At 33.7% G+C, this 24,724-nt stretch overlaps 1 protein-coding gene across 1 annotated transcript in view; it reads left to right on the top strand.

Moving 5' to 3' along the window:
* The window catches only part of RTTN (rotatin), a 290,369-nt gene that overhangs the window by 156,336 nt on the left and 109,309 nt on the right, over nt 1-24,724 (top strand). Inside the window, exons 35-39 of the mRNA XM_074202085.1 lie at nt 13,398-13,500; nt 17,321-17,516; nt 18,947-19,037; nt 22,493-22,646; nt 24,341-24,478. Of these exons, the coding sequence (XP_074058186.1) occupies nt 13,398-13,500; nt 17,321-17,516; nt 18,947-19,037; nt 22,493-22,646; nt 24,341-24,478 (682 nt within the window). The remainder of the gene's footprint in view (nt 1-13,397; nt 13,501-17,320; nt 17,517-18,946; nt 19,038-22,492; nt 22,647-24,340; nt 24,479-24,724) is intronic.

The following is a 24,724-nucleotide window of genomic DNA, read 5'->3' as shown; positions in this document are numbered from 1 at the left end:
GCAAATCACTTCATCTCTTGATGCCCAGGACCACTCTCTAAGACTAGAAGTGACAGAGCAGTGCTAATATGTACTGGTAGAGAGGGTTTCATCATGAGTTCCTTTTACCAATTAAATCATCATCTTTCTTTTGCCTTTCTTTGTTCAGGCTGTTCCTGAACATACCTGGAATGCTTACCCTCATCTCTTCTTCTTACAGTTTTTTTTTTGTTGTGTTTTTGTTGACTTGTTTCTGATTCTTCATGATTTCATTTGTGGTTTCTTGGCAAAGATATTGAAGCAGTTTGTCAGTTCCTTCTTCAGCTTTTTTTTTTTATGAACTGAAGTAAACAGTGTTAAGTGACTTACCCAGGTTCACAGAGTATGAAAGTGTCTGAGGCCAGTGTGAACTCAGGAAGATGAGTCTATTCCCTGAACCACCTAGATGCTTCCAGGTTTCTTCAAAGCTTGGCTCAAGGGGCTCCTTAGCCTTGAGACTTTACTTGTTTTCCACAGCTCTTAGTGTAGCAACTCTCCACATGGGGTACATATCTTACCTTCTCTTCCTTGCCCCATATGTCAAAAGCCTATTAAAGGGCATATGACAAATATTTGGTAAATATACCATTCTATTTTATGTTCCAAAAGTAGTGCTGTTAGTGGGGAAAATTTGCTGTTAGATATTAACAAGTTTTCTTTATGAAAATTTAACTAGTCAATAAACATTTATTAAATGCCTACCATGTTCCAGGCACAGTGCTAAAGGACTGGAGATACAAAGAATGACTGTAGACGAGTTTCTGCCTTCTAGGAACTCATAATCTAATTATTTACAATAAAGCCAATTACAGAATAGAGAATAGTTAACAGCGGGAAGGCACCAGAATTAAGAGAGAAAAGGAAAGACTCCTATAGAAGGTGAGATTTTATCTAGGACTTGTAGGGGACCGGGGAAGCCAGGAGGTAGAAGTAAGGAGAGAGAACATGCTAGACAAGGGGAACAGTCAATGAAAATGCTCAGAGATGGAAGATGAAGTCTTGCTCAAGGCATAACAGGGAAGCCAGAATCACCAATTTGAAGAACATGTGGGGTGGGGGAAATATAAGATGTAACCAGACTGCAAATGTAGGAGAGGGTGCTAGGCAATGAAGGATTTGAATTGCCAAACAGAATTTTACATTTAAGTTTGGAGGTGATAAAGTACCACTATAATTTATTGAGTAGGGAAAAAGAGTTTAGGAATATCAGTTTTTTAGCTGAATGAAGGATGAACTGTAATGGGGAAAGACTTAGGGCAGACAGATAAAACAGCAGATGTTACAGTAGTCCAGTCAGGAAAATCAATAAATGATCCTCAGTCCTGAGGTTGCCCACAGTATTAATGACAGATTTGTGGAAATGGGAGCAGAGGGTGTTAAGCATCACAAAGTTTTTATAACATAAGCATAAAGCAATTGTTGTATTCTGTGAAATCTTTGCCCAACAATTTGATACTCTATGAGAGAACTGAACCACATAAACATTGAAATTTTCACTATAAATAAAAGCCGATTTAAAAAAAAATGATAGCTAAGCTAGGTGGCGCAGTGGATAGAGCACTGGCCCTGGAGTCAGGAGGACTTGAGTTCAAATCTAGCTGTGTGACCGTGGGCAAGTCACTTAACCCCATTGCCTTAAATAAAAAAAAGATAGCTAAATGAAAAGATATCTTAACTGAACTACATAAATATTGAAATTTTCACTATAAATAAAAGCGGAAGATTTAAAAAATGGTAAGTAAATGAAAATATATCTTATTGAGTATCTATTTGAGAAAAATAAAGGAACTGATTTTATTGAGCAAAAATAAATGTGATTTCATAGTAGACTTGGTCATTTTACCTTGGGAGGCTTAAACAAGCACAAGCAAAATCAAGATGCAAGCTAAGTAGTATATGTAAACTATAGTATTTAATTGTTGAAAGTGAGATTCCTTAGACCTCTATTCTTAACTTTTGTGACTTTTAATATAATCATAAGTCAGGCTCACTGACTCTATAGACTTTCTTCTCTTCCCTTTTGTTAAAATTGGAAGAATATTTGTACTTTTCAAGTCTTGAAATGCCAATTCTCCAAAGAATAAAGTGACGGTATGCTTCTTTGAAGAGGTGGGAAAATTTGGGTATGGAACATTGCCTAAAATATTAGCCTTTTTGATTTGTTGGTTAGTTTTGTTTTAACAGGTTCCCTCCTTATTTTTTTATATATACTTTCTTATTTAACAGGGTGAAATCTGGAGAAGAGGGGTAGATGAATAATTTTGAAAAATGTAGATAATATAAAATAAAAGATGGCAATAAAAGTTATTTGTTTAAAAGAATGAGGTGACAAAAATCATAATGACTTAGCAATCATATCTATTTTTTCAATAACCTGAATTGTATTTCATCTTAGTCTAGTGACTTGATCTTAGTAGGAGGAATCTCTATCCCTTCTGATCATAGGTATTAGTTCTTTACTATTCATCTTTATTCTGTCTTTTCTAATCCAATTATCATTCTAACTTTGAGGGAAACAGAAGACAAATAAGATTATTTAGAGTGGCTAACTATATCTTCTCTCTGCATTTGTTCCATTTGCTTCAAGTAGCTGACCTTCTTTGATTTTTTTTTAATTCTTTACAAATTAATCCCATACTGTCTTTACAAACTCATTACACATTTCTCCTTTGTGCACTCATTAATCTGGCCACATTGGCCTTTTTGTGTTCCTCACTGATTATATATTTTATTTTTATTGTTTTGCACTGATTGTTATTTGCACCTGAAATTCTTAGCCTCATTATCTTTCCTTGCCTGGATTCCTCAAGACTCGTGAGCTTTTTCTGGTTTCACCAGCCTCTAGTGTCATCTCCTCCAAGTTTTCCGTATCTGCTTTGTGTTTTATGCATATGTAAGAATACATTGAGCTGAGGATTATTTCTCTTTTGTCTTTTTATGCCCAGCTCCTAGCACAGTGCCTAAAAGAAAGTAGGTGCTTAATAAATTCTTATTGATTCCTCTTTTCTCCATTGTAGGTTTAGAAAAAGTCAACCTTAAAATTTTTTTTTCCTTGCTAGTTACAACTCATTTGGATTCTAAACACTTCTGAAACTTATATGCCATGATTTTTTAGCCATTCTTAGTAATATCTGCCAATGCTTCTGTCTCTATATTTCTTTTTGCAGTATGTTGGCTTTTATATGTTCATTTTATATGTTCACATCTTTTGGCTTCAGACAATCCCCCCTTTAACTTGGAATTGTTTTTCTTTGTTTATTCAGTGTTTGGTGTTACTCTCTCTCCTAGGTTGACTTTTCCTGTAGAATTTTTAATCCCTGGGACCCTACTAATTTTTTTCTCTGAATGCTTTGAAAACTACTTTCCAAAAATCCTCATGGCTTCATTTTTTCCTCCTCTATCTTGTTTTAATAATGAATAATTGTTTTCTACCATTAAAAAAAGCTAATTAAAACATATGTAAAATTTTAAAATACGTATATGTATATATTTTCGTTTTTGTATCACTACTCCAACTCATTCCTGTTTATCACCACTCCTCCCCCACCACTCATAGATTTTTCTTTTTAAATAAATTATAATGGTTTAACAAATGGTTTAAAGCAAATGGATGTAGCAATTGTGTCTAAAAGAATATACAAGAATCTTCAACATCTATCTTCTAAGAACATTATTTCTTCTGTCCGGAATGCCCTTCTACTTCATATTCACCTACTGAAATTCAGTTCAACTGTCACATAAATTTATTCTACATTAATGATTTGAAAATATCTTTTTTCTGAAATATTGAATGCTTCATTTTTCAAAAAAAATTGTTATGTAACAAATAGTTAATTGATATTCAGTACAAGAACATGTTATTTTGAGAACTAAAGAAAATTTTTCTTGGTGCAAAAGTTCTACAGATTCTCATTTTTACAGATGATATTCAACAAAGATTTACTTTCATTGACATTGATGTTACATTTGTGATAACTGAAGCAAGCCCAGAATCCTTCTCCTTGACAAAATCCATAATCATTCAAAAGAGATTGACAGAACCATTTGTGTATAATTAGCCATCAGTCTTGCCAGTTTTGCTTCTGCATCATCTCTTACAATTATCCCCTTCTCTTTTGTATCATAAACATTTAGATGACACTCCTTAAATGATGCTTTTGGATTATTGCTGTAGTTTTCTCACTAGTATCCCTTTCTCCAGAATCTCTTCTGTCCAATTTCATCTCTACATCCAGTGTCAAAGTGCCCATGAGCCACAGTGTGGCCTGATTAAAATATAATTAGGAAAAATATAATAAAAAGGTTACAATAAAACAGATACGATTAATGTGCAGTTTTGTAAGTCACTCTGTATCTTTATTTAGATCTTTTGACTGTTCATGGACATATGCTATTCATTAGTCCTTTCTTTTTACATAACCAGTCCACTTCTTTTTTCCAAATGTGCTCCATTCTGATAATATTTTTTTTTACTTCTCTTTAATATTCCTCATTGCTTATAGGCTATATAACTTATCTAACCCCAAACCTACCCTTTCCATTATCCTTTATTTAACTTGCAACTTTAGTTCTTTGAAGACTTATTTAATTCCATGATTTGCAATCATACAAAGCTAAGAGAATTTTTCATCTTTCCAGAGGATAGATGGGAGGTGAAGCCCAAACTTTTTGGACTGTGCAACTCCATTAAAAACAAAAATTGAGGTTGTACCTATCATATATATATATGTATATGTATATATGTATATACACTTATATGTATATATATGGTATAAAACTAGGCTATATTATTACATAACATAGAAAACAGACAAAACTAATATTGAGAGGATGAAATAAATAAAATAAAAAGATTTTTCTTTTGTTAATAAGTTAAAGTTCTTTGAGTAGTTATGGATTCATTTTCAGTACAGTATAGTTTTGCAGTATTCAAAGACTTGATAGAATTAGCATATTGCATCCTGCAAAGAGGAAGACCTTACCAGAAGGAAATACCTCTTCAATTTGTACTTTATACTTTAATTTTACAAAATTCTAAAGCACTTTGAGCATATGTCTCTCTTTTATGAATGATTGAATTAAGTAAGGAAGGAAGGGGAAGAAGGGGAATGTACTATTAAAAGGGAGGTAGATGATAATGATCAGGAGTCTAGAAGATCTATTAACAGGGAAGATGTTAAGGGCTGGTCCTTCCATCTTAAAGAAAGAATTATAATTATTGACTCCACATTTATGTAAATGGTGTGGGCACCCATGTACATTCTTCAGAATAACTGGATAGGGTGTTCTGGAGGGGCCCAGATTACACCATTGGAAAGTGAGAATTGCACCTGAGAGCCCTAATAAAGTGGGGTTCTAGGTTCCTTCCTAAAGAAGTAGAGGTGAGGGTTAATGACCAGTTTAGAAGGAACCCAGAGGAAAGTAAATAATAGGAAGTCTAGGGAGGAGGCACCCTTTTGCTAACTATTTCAGCATAGTACCTTGGATGAGGTCTAGGAACTATAGATTAGAGAAAAGGGTATTTCTACTGGTGAATGTTATTACCCAGCTTCTCTGCTTGATATCAGTAAATAATTGAGTTGTTAAAAAACAACCAAAAAACCTGTGGTCCCTTTTAGTTCTAGAGCAATGATCTTATGTGTGTTGTTAGATCTTGAATGACTCTTACATGATTTTGATATGGGAGATAGCTTATTGGAGGAGATCCTCCCAAATAGAATCACAGGATTTAAAATTGGAAAGCACTTAATCTGCCATCTAGTTCAATTCATAACTAAGAAAGAATCCACAATATGACTTAATACATGAGTAGACATCCTGCTTCAGGTTAAATTTGGGGAAGCCTATATCCCACAAAGTGAACTGCTGTACTTTGAGTGGTACTAATTGTTAGGAAACCTTTGTTTATATCAAATATACATTTTCTTCTCTTTAACTTGTACTTCTTCACTCAGCCAGGAAGCTATCCTATACAATAGTTTTCTTATACTAGATAACTCATGTTAGTCAAAGTATTCTCATTTCTTGGCCAATAATGTTTAGTTCCTTCATCCAAACTTCATTTTGCACATGCACTTGGTCCATAAGGTTTTATTTTGACTTGTCAGTGCCATTCCTAAACTATGATGTCCAGAAATGAATATAGATGAATATATGAGAAGATAATTAAACGCATGGGAGCTAATAATGTCATCAAACAGATTCTGGGAGCCATCTTTCCTTTAAATTAGAGCATCTTTTGGGAGGAGTCTTTTTTCAATGACAATGTTTCAGTTTCCTTAGTAGTAAGATCACTTGGTCATTTGACAAGAAAACAAACATTAAAATGGGTACATGATTTAGCAGAGTGATAGCGTAAGTAACGAAGCATGGAATTTTTAAATCTACAGATAAGGGATGAATTTAGGATCAAGCAAGAGATAGAGAGTATTATAAAATGTAAAATTGATCATTTTATTATATTAAATATAAAATTTTTGCACAAGTAAAGCTAATGCAACCAAATTTAGAGGGAAAGCAGAAAACTGAGGGAAAATTTTATAGCAAGTATCTTTGATAAAGACCTTACTTCTCAAATGTGTAGAGAATTGTCAAATTTTAGTATGTTCTCCAACTGATAGATGATCAAAGAATATGAAGATATAAAGAAATAAAAAACTAAAGTCATATAAAAAGATTCTAAATCACTGTTGATGATAGAAATTCAAATTAAAACAATTCTTGGGTACCACTTCACACCTATCAGATTGGTTAATATTACAGATAAGGGAAATGGTAAGTGAAAATAGAAGGAATGTGAGAAAATTGGAACAATAATGCACTGTTTGTAGAGTTGCGAATTAATTGAACCATTCTAGAGAGCAATTTGGAACTATACCCAAAGAGCTATAAAATTATGCATACTTTGACCAAGCAATACACTACTATCCCAAAGAAAGTTTAAATAAAAAGGATGTGTTTGCATAAGGATATTTATAGAAGCTCTTTTTGTGGTAACTAAGAATTGGAAATTGAAGACATACCATTAATTGAAGAATGTCTGAACAAGATGTGGCATGCGATTATAATGGAATGTTTTTCATGTACCTTTTTATGTATCTCTTGAGTCTGGCATTTGGAGGTTGAATTCTCTGTTCACTTCTGGTCTTTTTATCAGGAAATTTTGGAAGTCCTCTATTTTGTTGAACTCCATCTTTTACCCTGACACAAAAGGCTGAATTTTGCAGGGTAGTAAATTCTTGATTGTAATCCAAGGTATTTTGGTCCCCGATCTGTGGTATTCCAGGTCGCCAGTCCTTCAGTCTTTCAGTAATTTCAAGTCTTGTGTAAGTCTGATTGTGTTCCCTTTGTATTTAAATGGCTTCTTTTTTGCTGCTGGCAGTATTTTCTCCTTTATTTGGGATTTCTGGAATTTAGTTACAATACTACTGGAAGTTTTTAATCCTGGGGTCTCTTTCCAGAGGAGTTCTGTGTATTCATTCAATGGCTATTTTGTATTCTTGCTCTAGCAGATTTGAACAATTTTCCCTGATAATCTCCTGCAAGATGTTTTCCAGGTTCTTTTTTTTTTTTTGATCTAGGCTTTCCGATTGTCCAATAATTTGTAAATTATCACTTCTAAATCTATTTTCCAAATCATTTATTTTTCCTAAAAGTTACTCTACACTTCCCTGGAAGTCTCAATTATTCTTAAAGTATTTCTCAGTGATCTATTTTTGAACTCAGTTATTTTGCCAATGAGATATTTCACATTTCCTTGTGTGTTTTTTTCATTTTTTCATTTTGTTTTATTGTTACTTGATATTTCATCGAACTGTTTCATTGAACTGTTGGCTTCCACTTGCCCAATTCTAATTTTTAAGGAATTGTTTTTTATTTTTGTGTGCTTTTCTACCTCTCTTTTCCGTTTGACCAATTTTATATTTAAAAAAATTATTTATTTAAAGCAATGGAGTTAAGTAACTTGCCCAAGGTCACATAGCTAGGTAATTATTAAGTGTCTGAGGTGAGATGTGAACTCAGGTCATCTTGATTCCATGGTCAGTGCTCTATCCACTGAGTCACCTAGCTGCCCCCCCCCCCCAGTTGTATATTTTAAGGAGTTATTTTCATCAGTGAATTTTTCCCATCACTTTTCTTGTTTGTCTCATTCTGCTTTTTTAAGGTGTTATTTTCTACAGCATTTTTTAATTGTGTACCACTCTTACAGACTGTCTATTATCTTTTTGTCATTTTCTTAATTTTTTTTCATTTTTTTACTTAAATTTTTTCTTTGCCTCTCATGTTAGATTTTTTTGGGGGGGGGTTTGCAAGGCAAATGGGGTTAAGTGGCTTGCCCAAGGCCACACAGCTAGGTAATTATTAAGTGTTTGAGACCAGATTTGAACCCAGGTACTCCTGACTCCAGGGCCGGTGCTTTATCCACTGCGCCACCTAGCTGCCCCTCATGTTAGATTTTTAAAAAAACAAAAATTTTTGCTCCTCTAAGTTTTTTTATTAGGTCTGTGTCAAATTTCCATTTTCATTTTAGAGGCTTTGCTTTTAGCTATTTCTCCTTCATCATCTTCTTTTTAATTTGTGTCTTGATCTTCCCTATTACCCTAGTAGCTTCCTATAGTCAGGTAATTTTTGTTATTGTTTCTTCATTTTCCTACTCTTTGTTGATTTGAAGTTTATGTTAATGCTGGGCTCTAGATCTAGCATGGTACATTGGGAAAATGTTTACTGTCTCAGACTTCAGACTTTTTCACACTGCTGTTTTCAGGACTAATTCTAGGAGTCTGGAAGTTTTCAGTTTTGATAGGGTGTTGTAATTTAGGGAGAGGTTTAGTCCCTTCTTTTTTGGTGCTACAATCTGATCTTTACACAGGAAGAACCCTTGATCCCTTGGGTTTGCAATTAATACTGCTCCTCAGGATCACTGTCCCCTTACAATTCTCTAGTAATATGTCTCATAAAGTGTCATCACAGATGCAAGGAAATGTAGAGGTAGAATACTCACCAAGGTTGATTGAGATTAAAAATATTATTCACTTTCTTAGTAAATGAATAAAAGGTAAATGGCATACAAGGGCTAAAAGTGGAAAATAGAGGCAGCTTGGTGGCACAGTAGGTAGAGCACCCATCCTAGAGTCAGGAGTACTTGAGCTTAAATCTGGCCTCAGACATTTAATAATTACCTGTGTGACCATAGGTAAGTCACTTAACTACGTTGCCTTGCAAAAATAAAAAAAAATTAAAAAAAATAAAAGGGGAAAATAGTGATTATGGAAAGTCAGGGTGACTATCAAAAAGAGGTTATATCAGACTAATCTCATTTTTTTCTTCATTTATAATTGGTAGATCAGAAGGATGCTATGGACATTAGTATACTTATATTTAAACAGTTTTTAGCAAAAGTATATTTTGCTGTGATTATGGTTAAGGTACAAAAATAAGGACTAGAAATAAAAGTATTGTTAGTGGATTTGGAGCTGGTTGACTTGTCAAATAAAAGTCATTAAAGAGTCAATGCCAACTTAGAAGTTTTTGGAGTTTCTGAGGTGTCTTTCTTTGGTCTTCTGTTGTGCAGTATTTTTTTTTATCTATGACTATGGTAAAGGCACAGCTCTCACATTTGTATATGACATTTATTGTGAAGGTATAACTAAAATACTATACAACAGAATCAGGAGCTAAAAAAGATCTTGATAGACTAAAATTATAGCCTGAATCTATCAAGATAAAATCAGTTAAGGACAAATTCAAAGTTCTGCTTAGGTTTAAAAAATCAGTTTCATAAATACAGAATGATTGGGGAGGCATGGCTAGACAGGATTTTGAGATCCATGGAATTTTCTTGATATAAGTACAATATAAAGAAGCAATAATGTGACTTGAAAGCCAATTCTGTTCCAAGCCACATGCAAAAAAGGTATCTTGTCCAAAAGGAAGGAACTAATAGTTCTGTTCTATTCTGCTGTGTTGGTCATGCTCCAGTACAGGACATTTAAGGAAAACAGATAAATTGAAAAGAATGGCAAATGTTACAAAATGATGAATGAGACAATATGTACATGAAGATCTATTGAAAACAAGCTAGGTATATTTAGCTTAGAGAATAGATGGTGCAGGACTTAATAAGTGTTTTCAAGTATTTGAAGATTTCTTATCTAGTAGTATTAAACTTAATATCTGAGAGAAATGGGTGGAAATTGCAAGTGAAATTTCAATTAACATTTTGTTTTCCAATTATATACACTAGTAGTATCTACCTATCATTTTTTGTAAAGTTTTGAATTTTATAATTCCCCTCCTTTCCTCCCCCCCCCCCCCGAAGGCTGTCTGATAGTCTTTACATTGTTTCTATGCTATACATTGATTGAAATTGAATGTGTTATAAGAGTAAACATAACACCCTCCCCCCAAGAAGAGGAGAAACCTCAAGAATGGAGAGAGATGAAAAAACCAAAAATGTACTTCAGTCTGTGTTCAGATTCCTATGGCTTTGTCTCTGGGGTGAGTGGCTTTCTTTATCATAAGTCCACCAGAGAAGTTGCTTCAATATTTTTCCCACAGTTTCTGTTACTAGCTGTACCTCCACTCTATTCCTCCCCACTCTCATTCTATTCTCTCTCTCTCTCTCCTTTCATCCTGACCCTGTACAAAAATGTATTGTATCTGAGTACCCTCTCCTTCGATCTTCCCTCTTTTCTATTGCCTATCCCCCCCTTCCCTCCATCCCATCCCTTTCTTCTCATTTTTCTCTAGGGTAAGATAGATTTTCCTCACCCTATTAAGTGTGTATTTTATTTCCTCTCTGAGCCATTTCTGATGGGAATGAAGGCTCACTTTTCACCCCTCCCCTTCCCCCATTGAAAAAAGAAAAATTTTTTCTTGACTCTTATGTGAAATTTCTTAGTTTTTTCTTCATCTCCTTTCCCTTCCTCCCAGTACTTTCCTTTATCACCCATTGACTCCATCTTTTTACTATATTATTCCATTATATTCTGCTCCTTCCTATGTCCTGTCTATATATGCTCCTTCTAACAGCTCGTATAAATGAGAAAGTTCATATGAGTTATCAATATCTTCTTCCCATGCAGGAATACAAACAGTTCAATATCATTAAGTTCCTCATAATTAGTCCTCCTCCCCTCTCTTTCACCCCCTCTATGGTTCACCAGAGTTCTGTACTTGGATATCAAACTTTCTTTTCAGCTGTGGTTGTTTCAGTAGGAAAGTCTGAAAGTCCCTTGTTCCGTTTCATTGAAAGTCCCTCTTTTCTTCTGAAAGAGGATGTTCAGTTTTGCTGGGTAGCTGATTCTTGGTTGTAAAACAAGATCTTTTGCTTTCCAAAATATCATATTCCAATCCCTATGAGCCTTTAATGTAGATGCTGCCACATCCTGTATAATTCTGACCATGGAGTCTTGGCAATTGAATTGGCAGCTTTTAGAATTTTCTCTTTGATTTGGGAGTTTTGGAATTTGACTGTAACATTCCTGGAAGTTTTTCTTTTGGGATCTCTTTCAGGAGGTGACTGGTAAATTCTCTTTATTTCTATTTTACCTTCTGCTTCTAGGATCTCAGGGAAATTTTGCTGTATTATTTTTTGAGAAATGAAGTCTAGACTTTTCTCCTGATCGTGGCTTTCAGATAGCCAAATAATTTTTAAATTATTTCTTCTGGATCTGTTTTCGAGGTTGGTTGTTTTTCCAATGAGGTATTTCACATTTTCTTCTAATTTTTAACTTTTTTGGAAGAGTTTTGTTTCTTCCTGCTTTCTTGCAAAGTCATCATCTTCCTTTAGTTCCATTCTGCATTTGAAGAAGTTATTTTCTTCAGAGAGCTTTTTTATCTCCTTTTCCAGCTGGCCAATTCTGCTTTTTTAAGGCATTCTTCTCCTCATTTGCCTTTTGTTTTACTTTGTCCATTAGGCCTAAACTGGTTTTGAACATATTATTTTCTTCAATTTTTTTTTATATCTTTCACCAAGCTTTTGATTTGGTTTTTGTGATTTTTCTGCATTGCTCTCATTGCGCCTCCCAATTTTTCCTCCATCTCCCTTAATTGTTTTTCAGAGTCTTTTTTGAGCTCATCCATAGTCAGAGCCCATTTTCTATTTCTCTTGGAGGTTTTGGATAAAGAAGCCTCGATTTTATCTTTGTCTGAGTATGTGTTTTGATTTTCCATGGGTCTAAAGTATTTCTCTGTGGTCAGATTCTTTTTTTTTTCCTGTTATTTACTCATTTCCTCAGCCCAAGACAGCACTTCCAAGACTTGGATTTTTTTTTTTATTTTGGGACACCAAGGTCTTATGATCTCTTGCCTTTGCTTCGATATGTTGATGCCCCCCCTCCCCGTACTTCCCTCTGTCCTGGAGCTATAAAGTGGGATCCAGCTTGGCTACTTAGTATGGAAGCCCAAACTGTAACCTGCATCTAAGTGTGGGCAAGCAGCAGTCTTACCCTGAGGGAGAGCAGAGAAATCTCTGCAGTCTTCCCTGACCCCTTACCATCTCTGGGGGTACAGGCTGCTTTCTCCAGATTCTTGCTGCAGATTTTGTGCCCAGTGCTCCTCACTCCACACTCATTCTGGTGTAGCAGAATTTTTCAGCACCTCTTCAAGCTGTTGCCAGTGATCTCTGGGCTGGGTTGTGCTGCCTTCTGGCCACAGCTTTTTTTTTTCCTACCCCCAGTCCTGGTGAAACACACCTTTCCCATGGAACTTCTGAGTTATCTTGGCCTGGGAACATGTATCACTCAGCCTTTCTGTAGGTTCTGCCCCTCTAAATTTTGGCTAGAGTCATAATTTCTTGGCTTTTGGAGTTTTAGGGGGGAAGGAGTTCCCAGGAAATGCTTCCTTCATGCCGCCATCTTGGCTCCACCACCTGCAAATGAAATTTCAATTTGACTATAGAGAAAAAATTTCTAATAATTAAAGGCATTAGAGCAGGGCAGCTAGAGAATGGGACACCAGGCTAAGAAAAAGGAAGATCTGAATTAAAATGTGACTTTTGACACTTACTAAGCTATGTGACCCTGGTCTAGTCACTTAATCTCTGTTTTCTTCAATTTCTCATCTAAGATGGAGACCAACGGAGAAGAAAATGGCACATCACTCCAGTATCTTTGCCAAGAAAATCCTGTAGGGGAAATGTAGAATCTGATACAGCTGTGTGAGAGAACAGCAACAAATTAGAGCAGATACTAAATGACTATTCATTGTGGATATTGTTGAAAGGATTTGCAGTCCAGTACTTTTAAGACTAGGTGGCCATTGAAGGTCACTTATAGTTCTTGGATTCTGTGAAATAACTTGAATTTCTTTCCAAAGAACATTTTATTATTCCTGTTTTGGTGTTGATGAATAAAATATTTTTCTTCATGGGTTTTTAGGTTCCTTTAGTACCATCTTCATCGGAAAGTGCAGATGTTCCACCACTTATGATGCCTTTGAATATTATTATTCCTGAATTGAAAGATCGACTTATGGCTCAAGGTAAACTTCTTGGATATAAATTTAAATTGAAAATTTTTTTAATATTTCATATTAGACAAGACAGATATTTAAATGTTAATTTCAAGCAAGGAATGTAATAATAATCATTTAAAAATGATATTAATGAAAAATGTCCAATAAGCCTTTTTGAAAAATATATACGAGCTAGGAATTTACCCTTAAGACTCAAATTACAAAAGTGCTCTTAATATTATTAGCTGAAATATTTGTTTGGATTTTAGATCAGGGGACTAATAATCAATATTTTTAACCCCTTATTCTTTTGTCAGAATATTTTGGTTCACTAATATGTTCATTTTGGAAGTCACTCATTCTGGTATTCTTATATTGGCTTCTAGAAATTCTTCTGGTCAGTCAACTTCAATAGCATTCATTTTGAGGAACAAAACTGATACATTTTTCCTTTCCTTGTAAAAGAGGGAGCTGATCCTTTATATATATAATCGAGAACTTATCTTTATCAAAAGATATTTCTACCTTTCTACTATTTGCTGCCTTGCAAAAGTCTCCCTCTGTGCCTCATCATTATACAAAGCATATTTAAATAGCATTTATTAGGTTCTTATTGTGCTAAATACTGGGAATAAAAATACCAGTAAAAAAAGAATCCCTGCCTTCAAGTAGCTTAAGTTCTAATGAAGGAAGATAACACATAAAAGGAGACTAAAAAGGAGGAAAAGAAACAAAGACATGAGGTTCAGGGCTTGTGAGAAGAAACCCTGAGTGCGGTTTGGAGATGAATGAGACTCAGCAGCCTGGGTGACTTTTTAAAAATGGAAGTTTTGGGAAAAGCTATCTAGTTAGAGAGAGAAGAAAGAAAAAAGGAGGAGGGGAACAAATATTTCTTAAATCCCTACCTGGTACTGTACTAAGTACTTGACAGTTTTATCTCATTTGATCCTCACTATAATAACCCTGGAAAGTAGGAATTTTGATCTTCATTTAACAGTTGAGGAATCTGAAACAAAAAGAGGTTAAGTGCCTTGCCCAGAATCACACAGACAGGCTTGTGCGCTATTCTTTATCCTATATAACTGGCTCCCCATCTATACTTCCCTCCCTTTCTAAACTTCAAATGCTGTAAATTCCATGACTGGAGAGAAAACCTCAGGATGAAGAAATGAGACATGGTATGAAGATGGTAGTAGGAGAGGTCTAGAACCCTACCCCTCAGCTATTTGTTAAATAATTAGCTCATTTTGATAATGCTAAGTTGCCAAATGTAGGGGCCATTTTTGTTACCTTCTCTTTCTCCTTTCCTCAGGGATCAGCTTTTAAAGTTTTCTCTCTTTACTTTCTATTGCCATACCCTTGAAGGCAGAATAATTGACATTAGTTTTTAGAGATTTTGCTAGACATCTATCTTTGGGTAGTTCCTTCCAATCTGAAAGGTTTTGATTACAAGTCTGATCATGTACTTCATGTCTAATATCTGAAAACTAATTCAACTAAATCCTGGTCATAAATAAAAATGTGTTGAACCCCTTTTGCCCTAGCTCATGAAACTTTCTAATTTCTATATTAGAATTATGTAGATATGAGATTTTAATAAAATATTAGGCAAATTCCCTCATGTTTCTTCCTGGGAAAGATGAGTGATTTGGCTGGTTGCTAGATTAGTTAGGTATATCCAAAACTGGTTGAATGACCAGATCCAAAATGTGGTAGTATGTCAATTTGAAATCACATACCCAGGGCAAGAACCTGTGGTTTGCTCTTTGATATTTAATATTTTTTATCACAGAATTGGAGAAAGGTAGATTTGAAGATGCCACAGCCTCCATGCTGACTGACATAATGAAGAGATTAAGAAGTCTTATCAAGGGGCAGCTAGGTGGCGCAGTAGATAAAGCACTGGCCTTGGAGTCAGGAGTACTTGGGTTCAAATCTGGTCTCAGACACTTAATAATTACCTAGCTGTGTGGCCTTGGGAAAGCCACTTAACTCCATTTGCCTTGCAAAATCCTAAAAAAAAAAATCTTATCAAGATGGATATTCAGCAGTTAGAACAGATGAAGTGTTATTAAACTTTTTTTTTTTTTTTTTTGCTACATGGACCACTTTGGCACTCTGGCTAAGTTAACAGGCATTTATTAAGTGCTTATTATGTACCAGTCAGTGTGCTAATGCTAGTTAATTCTATGAACCTCTTCTTAAAATTTCAAAATAAAATTTATAGAATTACAAAGAGGAACAATTACATTGAAACTCAGTCAACAGAATATTTTTTAAAAACAGGTTAAGAACCTTTATATTAGATTATCATCTATCTCAAACTTGATCAAGCAACCACATGTTCTTTTATTGAGATCAAAAACAAAAATCTTTGAATAGTGTTTCAAATACCAGACCAGTGTTTTGTAGTTATCCTCAAAACGTGTAATAAATTATTTTAAATTTATTTGCTAGTATATTTTCAAAATATTAGGCAAAGGTTAAATGGTATGTAATAAATATGTAATATTTAATAATGTAATAAATGGTAAAAGTTATTACCTAATTGTCAATAGTTTTTTTCTTTATTTATTGTCCTTATTAACTGAGAAATCATTGTGCCATTTTTCATGATTAGAATGCTTTATGCCAATTTAGAATTGAAAACCAAACCAAAGTATATATTGATAATAATTACTTACAGCTAGCTCCCACTTAAGACTAATTTTAAATGTTATATCAAAACACAAGATTGTTTATTGATTTCCTATTAAATTTGAAACCACATAAATAAGATATTTCCAGTCCATTAAAGTAGCAAGAAGATACATAAACATAAGTGTGTATATATATATGTGTATACATATATATATACACACATATATGTATATGTATAAATGCACATACATATAAAATTTATTTAGAATTGTCAAATTTTAAGTCTTCAATTGTACTGTCTGTCTTTCTTGACTCTACTTTCAGATTACAAAAAAAACAAACACAAAGCGTTTCATTTATATATTTAGAGCTTGAAGAGATCTTGGAGTCCATCCAATCCAAATCTTTCATTTTACTTAAGATCCAGAAGTAAAGTTACTTACATTTTATCACATAGGTAATAAATTATGATCAGGATTTTATTCCATACTTCTCAACTTTAAAACCAGAATTCTTTTCAATATACTAAGCTATATAATCAGTAAATATTTTAATTTTTCCATGGGAGTAAATTTTTCTGAGTCATTGAAAGTTCTTGAATTGTAGTTTGACTTTTACAAATATTCAGAACATTAAATTTCCTTCCCAGTCTTATCAACTTAATGTGGGAGTTTTCTTCAGAATACAAATAATAGATTATATATACAATCCTTTACTCTTCTAACATGACTTTATTTGGCTAACTTTGATAAATCAATTCAATTTCCATGTTTCGGGATATGTAAATTGATAGTTTTACCCCTCTTCTACTTAATAAGGGAATTATATAGATTAAGAAATAATATAAAACATTGTAATTAGTTATATTTTAAAGATAATTGCTGCTACAACTAATATTAGATTGTATTAAATAACTCTTTTAAGGTTTGCCAAAGTACTTTATTAATACTATCCAGCATATCATTACAACAGTCCTGTAAGTTTAGTATTCTCATTATCTTCATTTTATAGATAAGGAAATTGAAACAGAGAGAGATAGGTTAAGTGAATTGCCCAGGTTCATGCAGAGGACTTTCTGACTCTAAATCTAAATTTCTATTCACTGTGCTGCCTAGTAGTCTCTAAAAGTGAGAAATGGTTTAAATGCTCAGTATCAAAATTAAATGTAACCTCATTCTTGTGGGTTTTTTTTCCTTTTTTGTGACAGGTCAGAGTGACACCACAACAACATCACCTTCAATTCATCAAGATTCTCCCCTTTCTGCATCTTTGTCAAAACAGTGCATTGTAACTCCTCCTCTTCTTTCAGCAATGTGCAGCCTTTTGAATAACTTATTGATAGTTGTTCCAAAGAATACTGTCACAGCATTCCATCAGACCAACATCCTAAAGTCTTTCTGTGGGTATGAGACTAAAATTTTATTAGTAATGAATAGGTTTGCTAGTCTAAAGGAAATAGATTAATTTTTGCCTTTCCATGCTTCTATTAAGGAATCATTTGAAGTTGCTAACAAGCTATCAGAATTTTTCAACAGCTTTAGTCAAGTCTCCAAGCTTACTTAAAGGAGACACTTAAGTTCTGACTTAAAACAGAACTTGACTGTCCTAATTGGAATTATCACTCCTCAGAAAAGGTCCTTCAATGAATTTATGGTATTTGTTAAGTTGTATCTAATTTCCTGCTTTTATCTTTCTCATCTAAACCTCCTAATTGTTTAATACCTTTCTTAGGTGATTTGACTTAGTCCCTACTTTTTTAAAGCTTACCTTTTTTTTTAATAGATTGTTGTACTTTGAATATTCAATATACATGTCAAACTCATTAGTTCCCAAACAGAACTCAGTCTCTTTACCCCTAAATCCTCCTAGTCTTCTAATTTCTTTATTTCTGCCAGTAGTACCACCAGTCTTCCAAACATCAAGATTTGCAATCTGTGTCATGTCAACTCTTCACTTTTACCATAAGAGCTAATCAGTTGCCAAAACTTGTCAATTCTAGTGAGATAAAACATTGCTTTAAGAGCATGCTATATGCTGGACTTTGTACTAAACCCTGAGAATTCAAATACAAGCAAACAAGACTGCTACTGCCCTCACGGAGTTTACATTTTAATGTAGGAAGATAGCACTTATAAGGGGGAATGGAAAGCTAAGAAAAAAGAGAATCCTTCATGCTACTCATTTTCCCTTATTCCTTTGTGCCCCTAATCTTTACCTCTTGGAACTTGTTATTCCCTTCAGGGCTCTATTCATGCCACATCCTTTAAGAGAATCCTGATCATATCCTGATTTCTCCTATTTTCAGTGCCCTCTTACTATTGAGTACTTTTTTTTATCTATAGCCTCTGTGTATTTATCTGTGAATGTGTTAAACCCTCCAGTATATGTCCCATCTCTTTTTGTATTCTCAGTTTCTCTTACAGTGCCTATCAGATTAGTAATAAATACTGATTAACTGATTGATTTGTTCTGTGAGATAATTATTTTATCAGCTATTAGATTGTCTCTTTTCTTTCTTTTCCTTCCTGCAAAAGGATTAGATTTCTGCCTGTCTGTAATGTTTTCTCAGGGGACATAGGACTCTTCTGGACTACTTTGTCCAATATATTTACCACATGGTTTCTTCCTCTAACATTTGTATAATTGCTTGTAAAATTCAACAGGCACCAATTTTTTTTTCTATTACAAGATTATTCTTTTATGAACATTTAATTCTAATTTTTGTTTTGTTCTCTTACATTATTTCTTTATACTCTTAAATTGTGAGTTATTGCTATTTTGCAAAAACTACACCAAGTATCTAAATTGATTTTCTTTTTTCTATTACATTTAGTACCTTAAATGTTTCTTTGTTGGAGAAATGCATTCAAGAGCTCAGTATCCCCTTGTCTTACTCAACTACTGTTGAACATGCTAAAGCTCAGGTTAGTTGTCTTAAGTCTTTTATTTTTTTAAAATAAGAATCACAAATGATTTCTACTGAGAAAATGCTAACTTTGTGGTTTGGGAGGGTGGGTTAAAATCTCTCCCATATGAACCTCATAACTTTATCCTTCTGTGTGTAATTTTTTCATGGAAATTTTAGATTTGGAGAGGCTTAATTTAAATATGGTTATTATATTGAAAATAGTAATGAAATAGTGTAGTAAGACCAGTCTGCTCCTAATCTGATTGGGACACATGGAAGTGATTTCCTTTGAACATCTAGAAATTAAATATACATGACCCCAAAAGTAATAGAAGATCCCTGCTACCTGGACTGTTTTTCCTCTAAAAAGGTAATGAAACAGTCCTCAGTCTTTAATTGGTCAGGGTATTTAGGTGCAAACCATTGATCTAGCTTCTCAGTGTCGTAAGACATTTAAAAGCTAAGACTCCAGTAGACATCTCTTTAGACTTGATGGAATTTCCTCTGTTACATGAGTCAATATGATCTTCTGTCCAGGTGTTACATTATGGCAAATGGGAAGGTGAGAGGAGCTATTTGACACCAAACCAATGTGAGATCTTTTCTGAGAATCGTTTTATGTATGTAGTTGTTGATCAAATTTTATTTGTGTAGACATGTCTACAAGGGTCTCATTTTGTTCTAACTGACTGTGAATAACCAGACTTCCCAGAATCAGACGTGAGCAAGAAACCTGGATTCTAGTCCAGCTCTACCTACCAGTATATGATTTTAGACAAAGTCCCTTAACTTCTTTAGAATACTGTTTCCTTATCTAAAAATAAGTTATTTAGACTTTGTCATCTCTGTAGGTTTATAAACACATACAATTTCATGTAAATGTACTACATTAAAATTTTGATTCATTGAATTGTGTTCATTTTCAAAAGTTAATAGGTTCAAGCTTTTAAATGTTTTTAAAAATTGTTATTGTACTTTATCTAATTTTTTCTGTGTGTGTATTCTTTAAACTTCTAAAGTTAATATCTACAAGTAAGTTAAAGTATAATTTTAGTCCTTTCCAAACTGAAGTTGCTACCTTCAAGTCAAAGCTTTTTTTTTAAGGCAACTCTGTAAAAATATATTTAAGTATTAACAGAACATTTGAATATTATTTTTTTCTTGGTAATTAAGGGTTATCATTATATACTTCAATTATGATACCATTATAGACATCAAAAAGAATGTGACTCTTTCACATACATCTTAAGAGAGTTTCATGAATTTCTATGGTCATAATGAACCATTTGGTGGCCACCTATTCCAGATAGGAGTATCCACCAAAGTTGGTGCTTCTTTGATAGCGCTTTTAAGACTGGAGGTACAGGGTGATGGAAAATAGTGCTGGATTTGGAGTCAAAGGACCTTGGTTTTTCTCTGTTACTACTGTGTGAATTTAACCCTTTTTGGTCTTAAATTCCTTATCTACAAAATGAGAAATCTGCAATAGATGACCACTGAGACCCGTCTAACTCTAAATTTGTGATCTCCCTGTAATACAGCTGAACTTTACCGAAGGACATTGCTATATATAGAATGAGATCCTCATAGCTTATTGTTATTTTTGTATTTATGAAGTTGTTTATCCCTGGTCAAAATATTTTGAAGATACTCTGTTTCTCAGAGCTAAGGTTCAGCAAGCAGGCTGCTCCCTGAGCTTGGCATAACAATAATTCTTTGCATTCAGGATATTACTCTCTGGCAAAGTTTATTGCTCAGCCACCTCAGTGGCTGTCTATTATATTACTTTCACAATTCCTTTTCTTTGCAGTTGTAGGTACTGTACTCCTCTTTGTTTTACTGAACTCTGGTTCTCTATGCCACAGAGTAATCATTAACCCCAATCCAGACAATGATTGTTCCCAAGCACTCTAACAATTGCCTGTATTGTCCCAAGAAATATCAACCATGAAAACTGACTCAAGACTAAGAATGATTATGTATATAAATGACAGCAGCTTTAGCAGTGTTTAAAGACACTCATTCTCGGGAGGGGAACTTCTGCCTGCAGGCATCTATTTCCTCACTCTGAAATTAAACTTAATGTTGTTTTCTGACTCACCTGTTTTTAGCCTGCTCAGTTTTGACTTTGTCCACTCACAGGTTAGAAACAGGCTCCAATTACGTTGATACTCTGTAGGTAATTTTTCAGAATGTTATCCTTTTATAATTTGTGATAGTTTAAGAATTTTAGTTGTGGAAGGGACAATTATCTGCTGACTCTCAGTGCAGTTCCCTTTCTATTTTTGCTATATTATTATATTTCTTATTTATAGTATTTTTAAAAATTTTTGTGTGTAATTTATCTGTTGCCTTAGCACTGTTTTCTGGTTGAGTATTTGAGTATTTTTTCATTGCTCTTTCAAGGAAATAAATTGATACTTTTTTCACTTCCACATTTATGTTTATTATAGATGATTGACCTTTGAATAAGTATTACTTTTTTCATCATTTCAGGGATCCTTTGTTCCATCAGCATGGATGCTTCTTTACCAGTGCAGATCACAAGATCCTCCTTAGCTTAGCTTAGTAGTATTTTTCATGAGTTTCAACATCTTTCATAGTTCATTATTTGAAAGACAGTTCTCTTGGTGACAAACTGTTCAACTAATCCATTGCATTTAGTTCACTGCCGGACCTCAACCCAAAGATTTTCTTGTTTAATAGGGCACATCATAGCTTGTGTACCATTTGTAATTTTGAACCTAATAACAACCAAATCACAATGAAGCATCAGAATATGAATCTTATGAAATATAAAAGGAAGATATGAATGTAACTATAAATAAATTAATGAGAAAGCAAACTACTATAAAGTTTATATATTGCTGTCCCTATCAGTAAACCAAACTGTGACTATGTCATTCATGTAATTCTGGTATTGGAAGAATGTTAATTCATTAATTGATAATATGAGTCTTTGAATTTCCTCAGAGGAGTCCACAACACTGCCCTGGAGCCCTATAACTTATGTGTCTATATTCACACACACGTTTTCATTAAACTGTAGCATTGTGAATATACTTGAGTACTAGCTTGTCACAGATAATTTCATTATGAATATTGTTATTGTCATCCTAGCAAACATGTTGTCTGCAGTGTTTCTGCCTTCCATATACTTAAGATGATGATTGACTGACTTCCTGTATTTTCATTATTTAGGATGGTTCCATGTATTCTCTTACCCAGGGGAAAAAACACGACATATTTGATTTAAATGTGTTTTAAAGTGTCTTTTCAGAGGAATATTGGAGTTTGAATCAGAGGACCTAGCTTTCTTACTTATTGTGTATATGAAAAGTCAGCTTATCTTAGTCCCAGTTTTCTCAACTATGAAAAAAAAAAGAAAGAGTAGAGGTAGATTGGCTCTTATGTCCTTTCCAACTCAATCCTATGATTCATTTTTTTTTTCTTGCTTATTTTATTCAACAGATTTCCTTCCTACTGGAATATTTCTGTTCTCTGTCTAGACTTCTCATGTCATGTTTATTGATAGACCCCAGCCCCATGAACCAGAATGAACTTTTGAAACTTCTACTGGAAAAGATCTTCAAACTCCTCACAGTGTACACTAAAGATGATTTTGGTAATATATCATTTTTTGGGTTTGTTTTTTAGTCTAGAGAGAGAGAGTAGTGCTGATCCAGGAAACTCAAGTTTGTTTTGTATTAAATAGTTCTTTAAAGATTTGTTTATTGAATGTTTCTTGCTAATATTTAGAAAGTGATTTTAATGTGCTTAGTCATCTTTTTTTCTTTAATTTTTTTATTTTTTATTTAAGGCAGTGGGGTTAAGTGACTTGCCCAAGGTCACACAACTAAGTAATTATTAAGTGTCTGAGGCCAGATTTGAACTCAGATCCTCCTGACTCCAGGGCCAGTTCTCTATCCACTGCACCCCATGCTTGGTCATCTTCATGAATTTAAGTAGATACAGAAAAATAAGAGTTCAAAGGAAGTTGATATAATTTTACAGTTGAAGAAGGAAAGTAAGTGTACCTGGTGTGTCAAGAGAAACAAGTTCTAGAAATAAGCTTTTTCAGTTAAGGCTTGGAACAATAACTAGCTAAAGAAACTTTGGATACACTGGAGACAAGTAATCTGATTTAAGTTGTTCATAACACTTTATCAGCAATATCCAGGTTTTTCAAGATTAGAGAAGGCATGATTAAAAAAAACATTATTCTAAGTAATAGGTAAAATAAATATTTATACATTGAAGATAATTGGTTGTAATAATGTACAAATAAAGCCTTTGTCTTGATTCTCTCTATATTTCTTTGGAATTTATATGCATACTCAGTTTTAAAGAAAATCTTTTGGGGAAGAGCAACTGTCTTGGAAGAGAAAGAATCCTTTTGAGTTAAGAAGACCTAGGACACACGCTTACTCTGTGATCCTAGGCAAATCACATAATCTCTTAGCACCCCAGGAAACTATGGAAGACTATAAATTGTGAAAGAGGAGCTAGACATTGGGAGAGGGCATTTTCACCTGAAATTGCCTATAACAATTAAATCCCAGGTCTGAGAGATGAAAAATAAATTTAAAAATAATTAAACCATTTTGAGAAAGATAGTGAAAGGACATAATTTTCTTTTCTCCCTACCAAGGGTAAAATCATTATTAATTTTGAAGCAAGGCACTACTCAACCAGACTGCATACTTTAATAAAGGCCCTTTCCAATTTGCTGATCAAAACTAATAGTTACTACCACCACACTATATCCCAAATTAGCTCTAGAAGGCCCTGAGGAGTAAGGAAGGAGTCAAGTCTCTTCAAAGTAACCCTTGTTGTTTCTTATCTTCAGCCTACTTTACCTATCTTCATATTTTTCAAAATTTAGATATTTTCCAACATTTTAGCAAAAGCGCACCAAATAACTAAAGAAGATCTTTGTAATATATTGTACAGAAGTAGATCTGAATTGTCATTTCTTTTTATCTTGTTTCTTTTTCCCCCTATAGCTAAGGCATATTTATCTTATTTATATTTGCTTGCTGATCTTTATTTTCACTAATCTATCTATAGCAACCATATAGTTATTAATTTTAAAAATTCTTTGAAAATTCCTGAAAAAAAATAGTATTCTTTTGTTTTCCTTTTTTCAAAGCAGAAATATAAAGGAAAAGATAATTGGAATGTTTGGAATGTTTCTACAGTTGAACAATAACCTTTTATTTAAATAAATAACCTTTTATTTAAAATTTAAGGAGGCTTTTTACTCATGTGACACATTTAGAATACTATTTGATTGAATTTCTGAATTTAATTTTACAGATATTGAATTACAATGCGCATTTTATAAGTCATGGACTGATGGTTTTAACCTCCTGGCTACACTACTGAGGAAAACTAGTCAGTCTTCCCTTCCATGTGTAACAGAAGCTCTGGCAAAGGATTGGCCAGCTCTCATTGGTAATACCAATTTTTACATGATTTTGGGCTTTCTTCATAACAATAGATAAGGGTACTTTTTATTGAGTACTTGAAAGGAAGTAAGCTGTAATCAAGTAGTTCTCTCTCTACGTACTTTTATATACGTGTGTGTGTGTGTGTGTGTGTGTGTGTGTGTGTGTGTGTGTATTTCACAGTGTGCTCTTAAACTTTTGTTATGGTATAAAAAAGAAGAGAATGGCACCTTTCTGGAGGAGTTTGCAGTCT

This window comes from Macrotis lagotis, chromosome X (assembly GCF_037893015.1).
Source record: "Macrotis lagotis isolate mMagLag1 chromosome X, bilby.v1.9.chrom.fasta, whole genome shotgun sequence".
NCBI lineage: Eukaryota > Metazoa > Chordata > Mammalia > Peramelemorphia > Peramelidae > Macrotis > Macrotis lagotis.
This window is presented reverse-complemented; position numbering and strand designations above follow the sequence as displayed.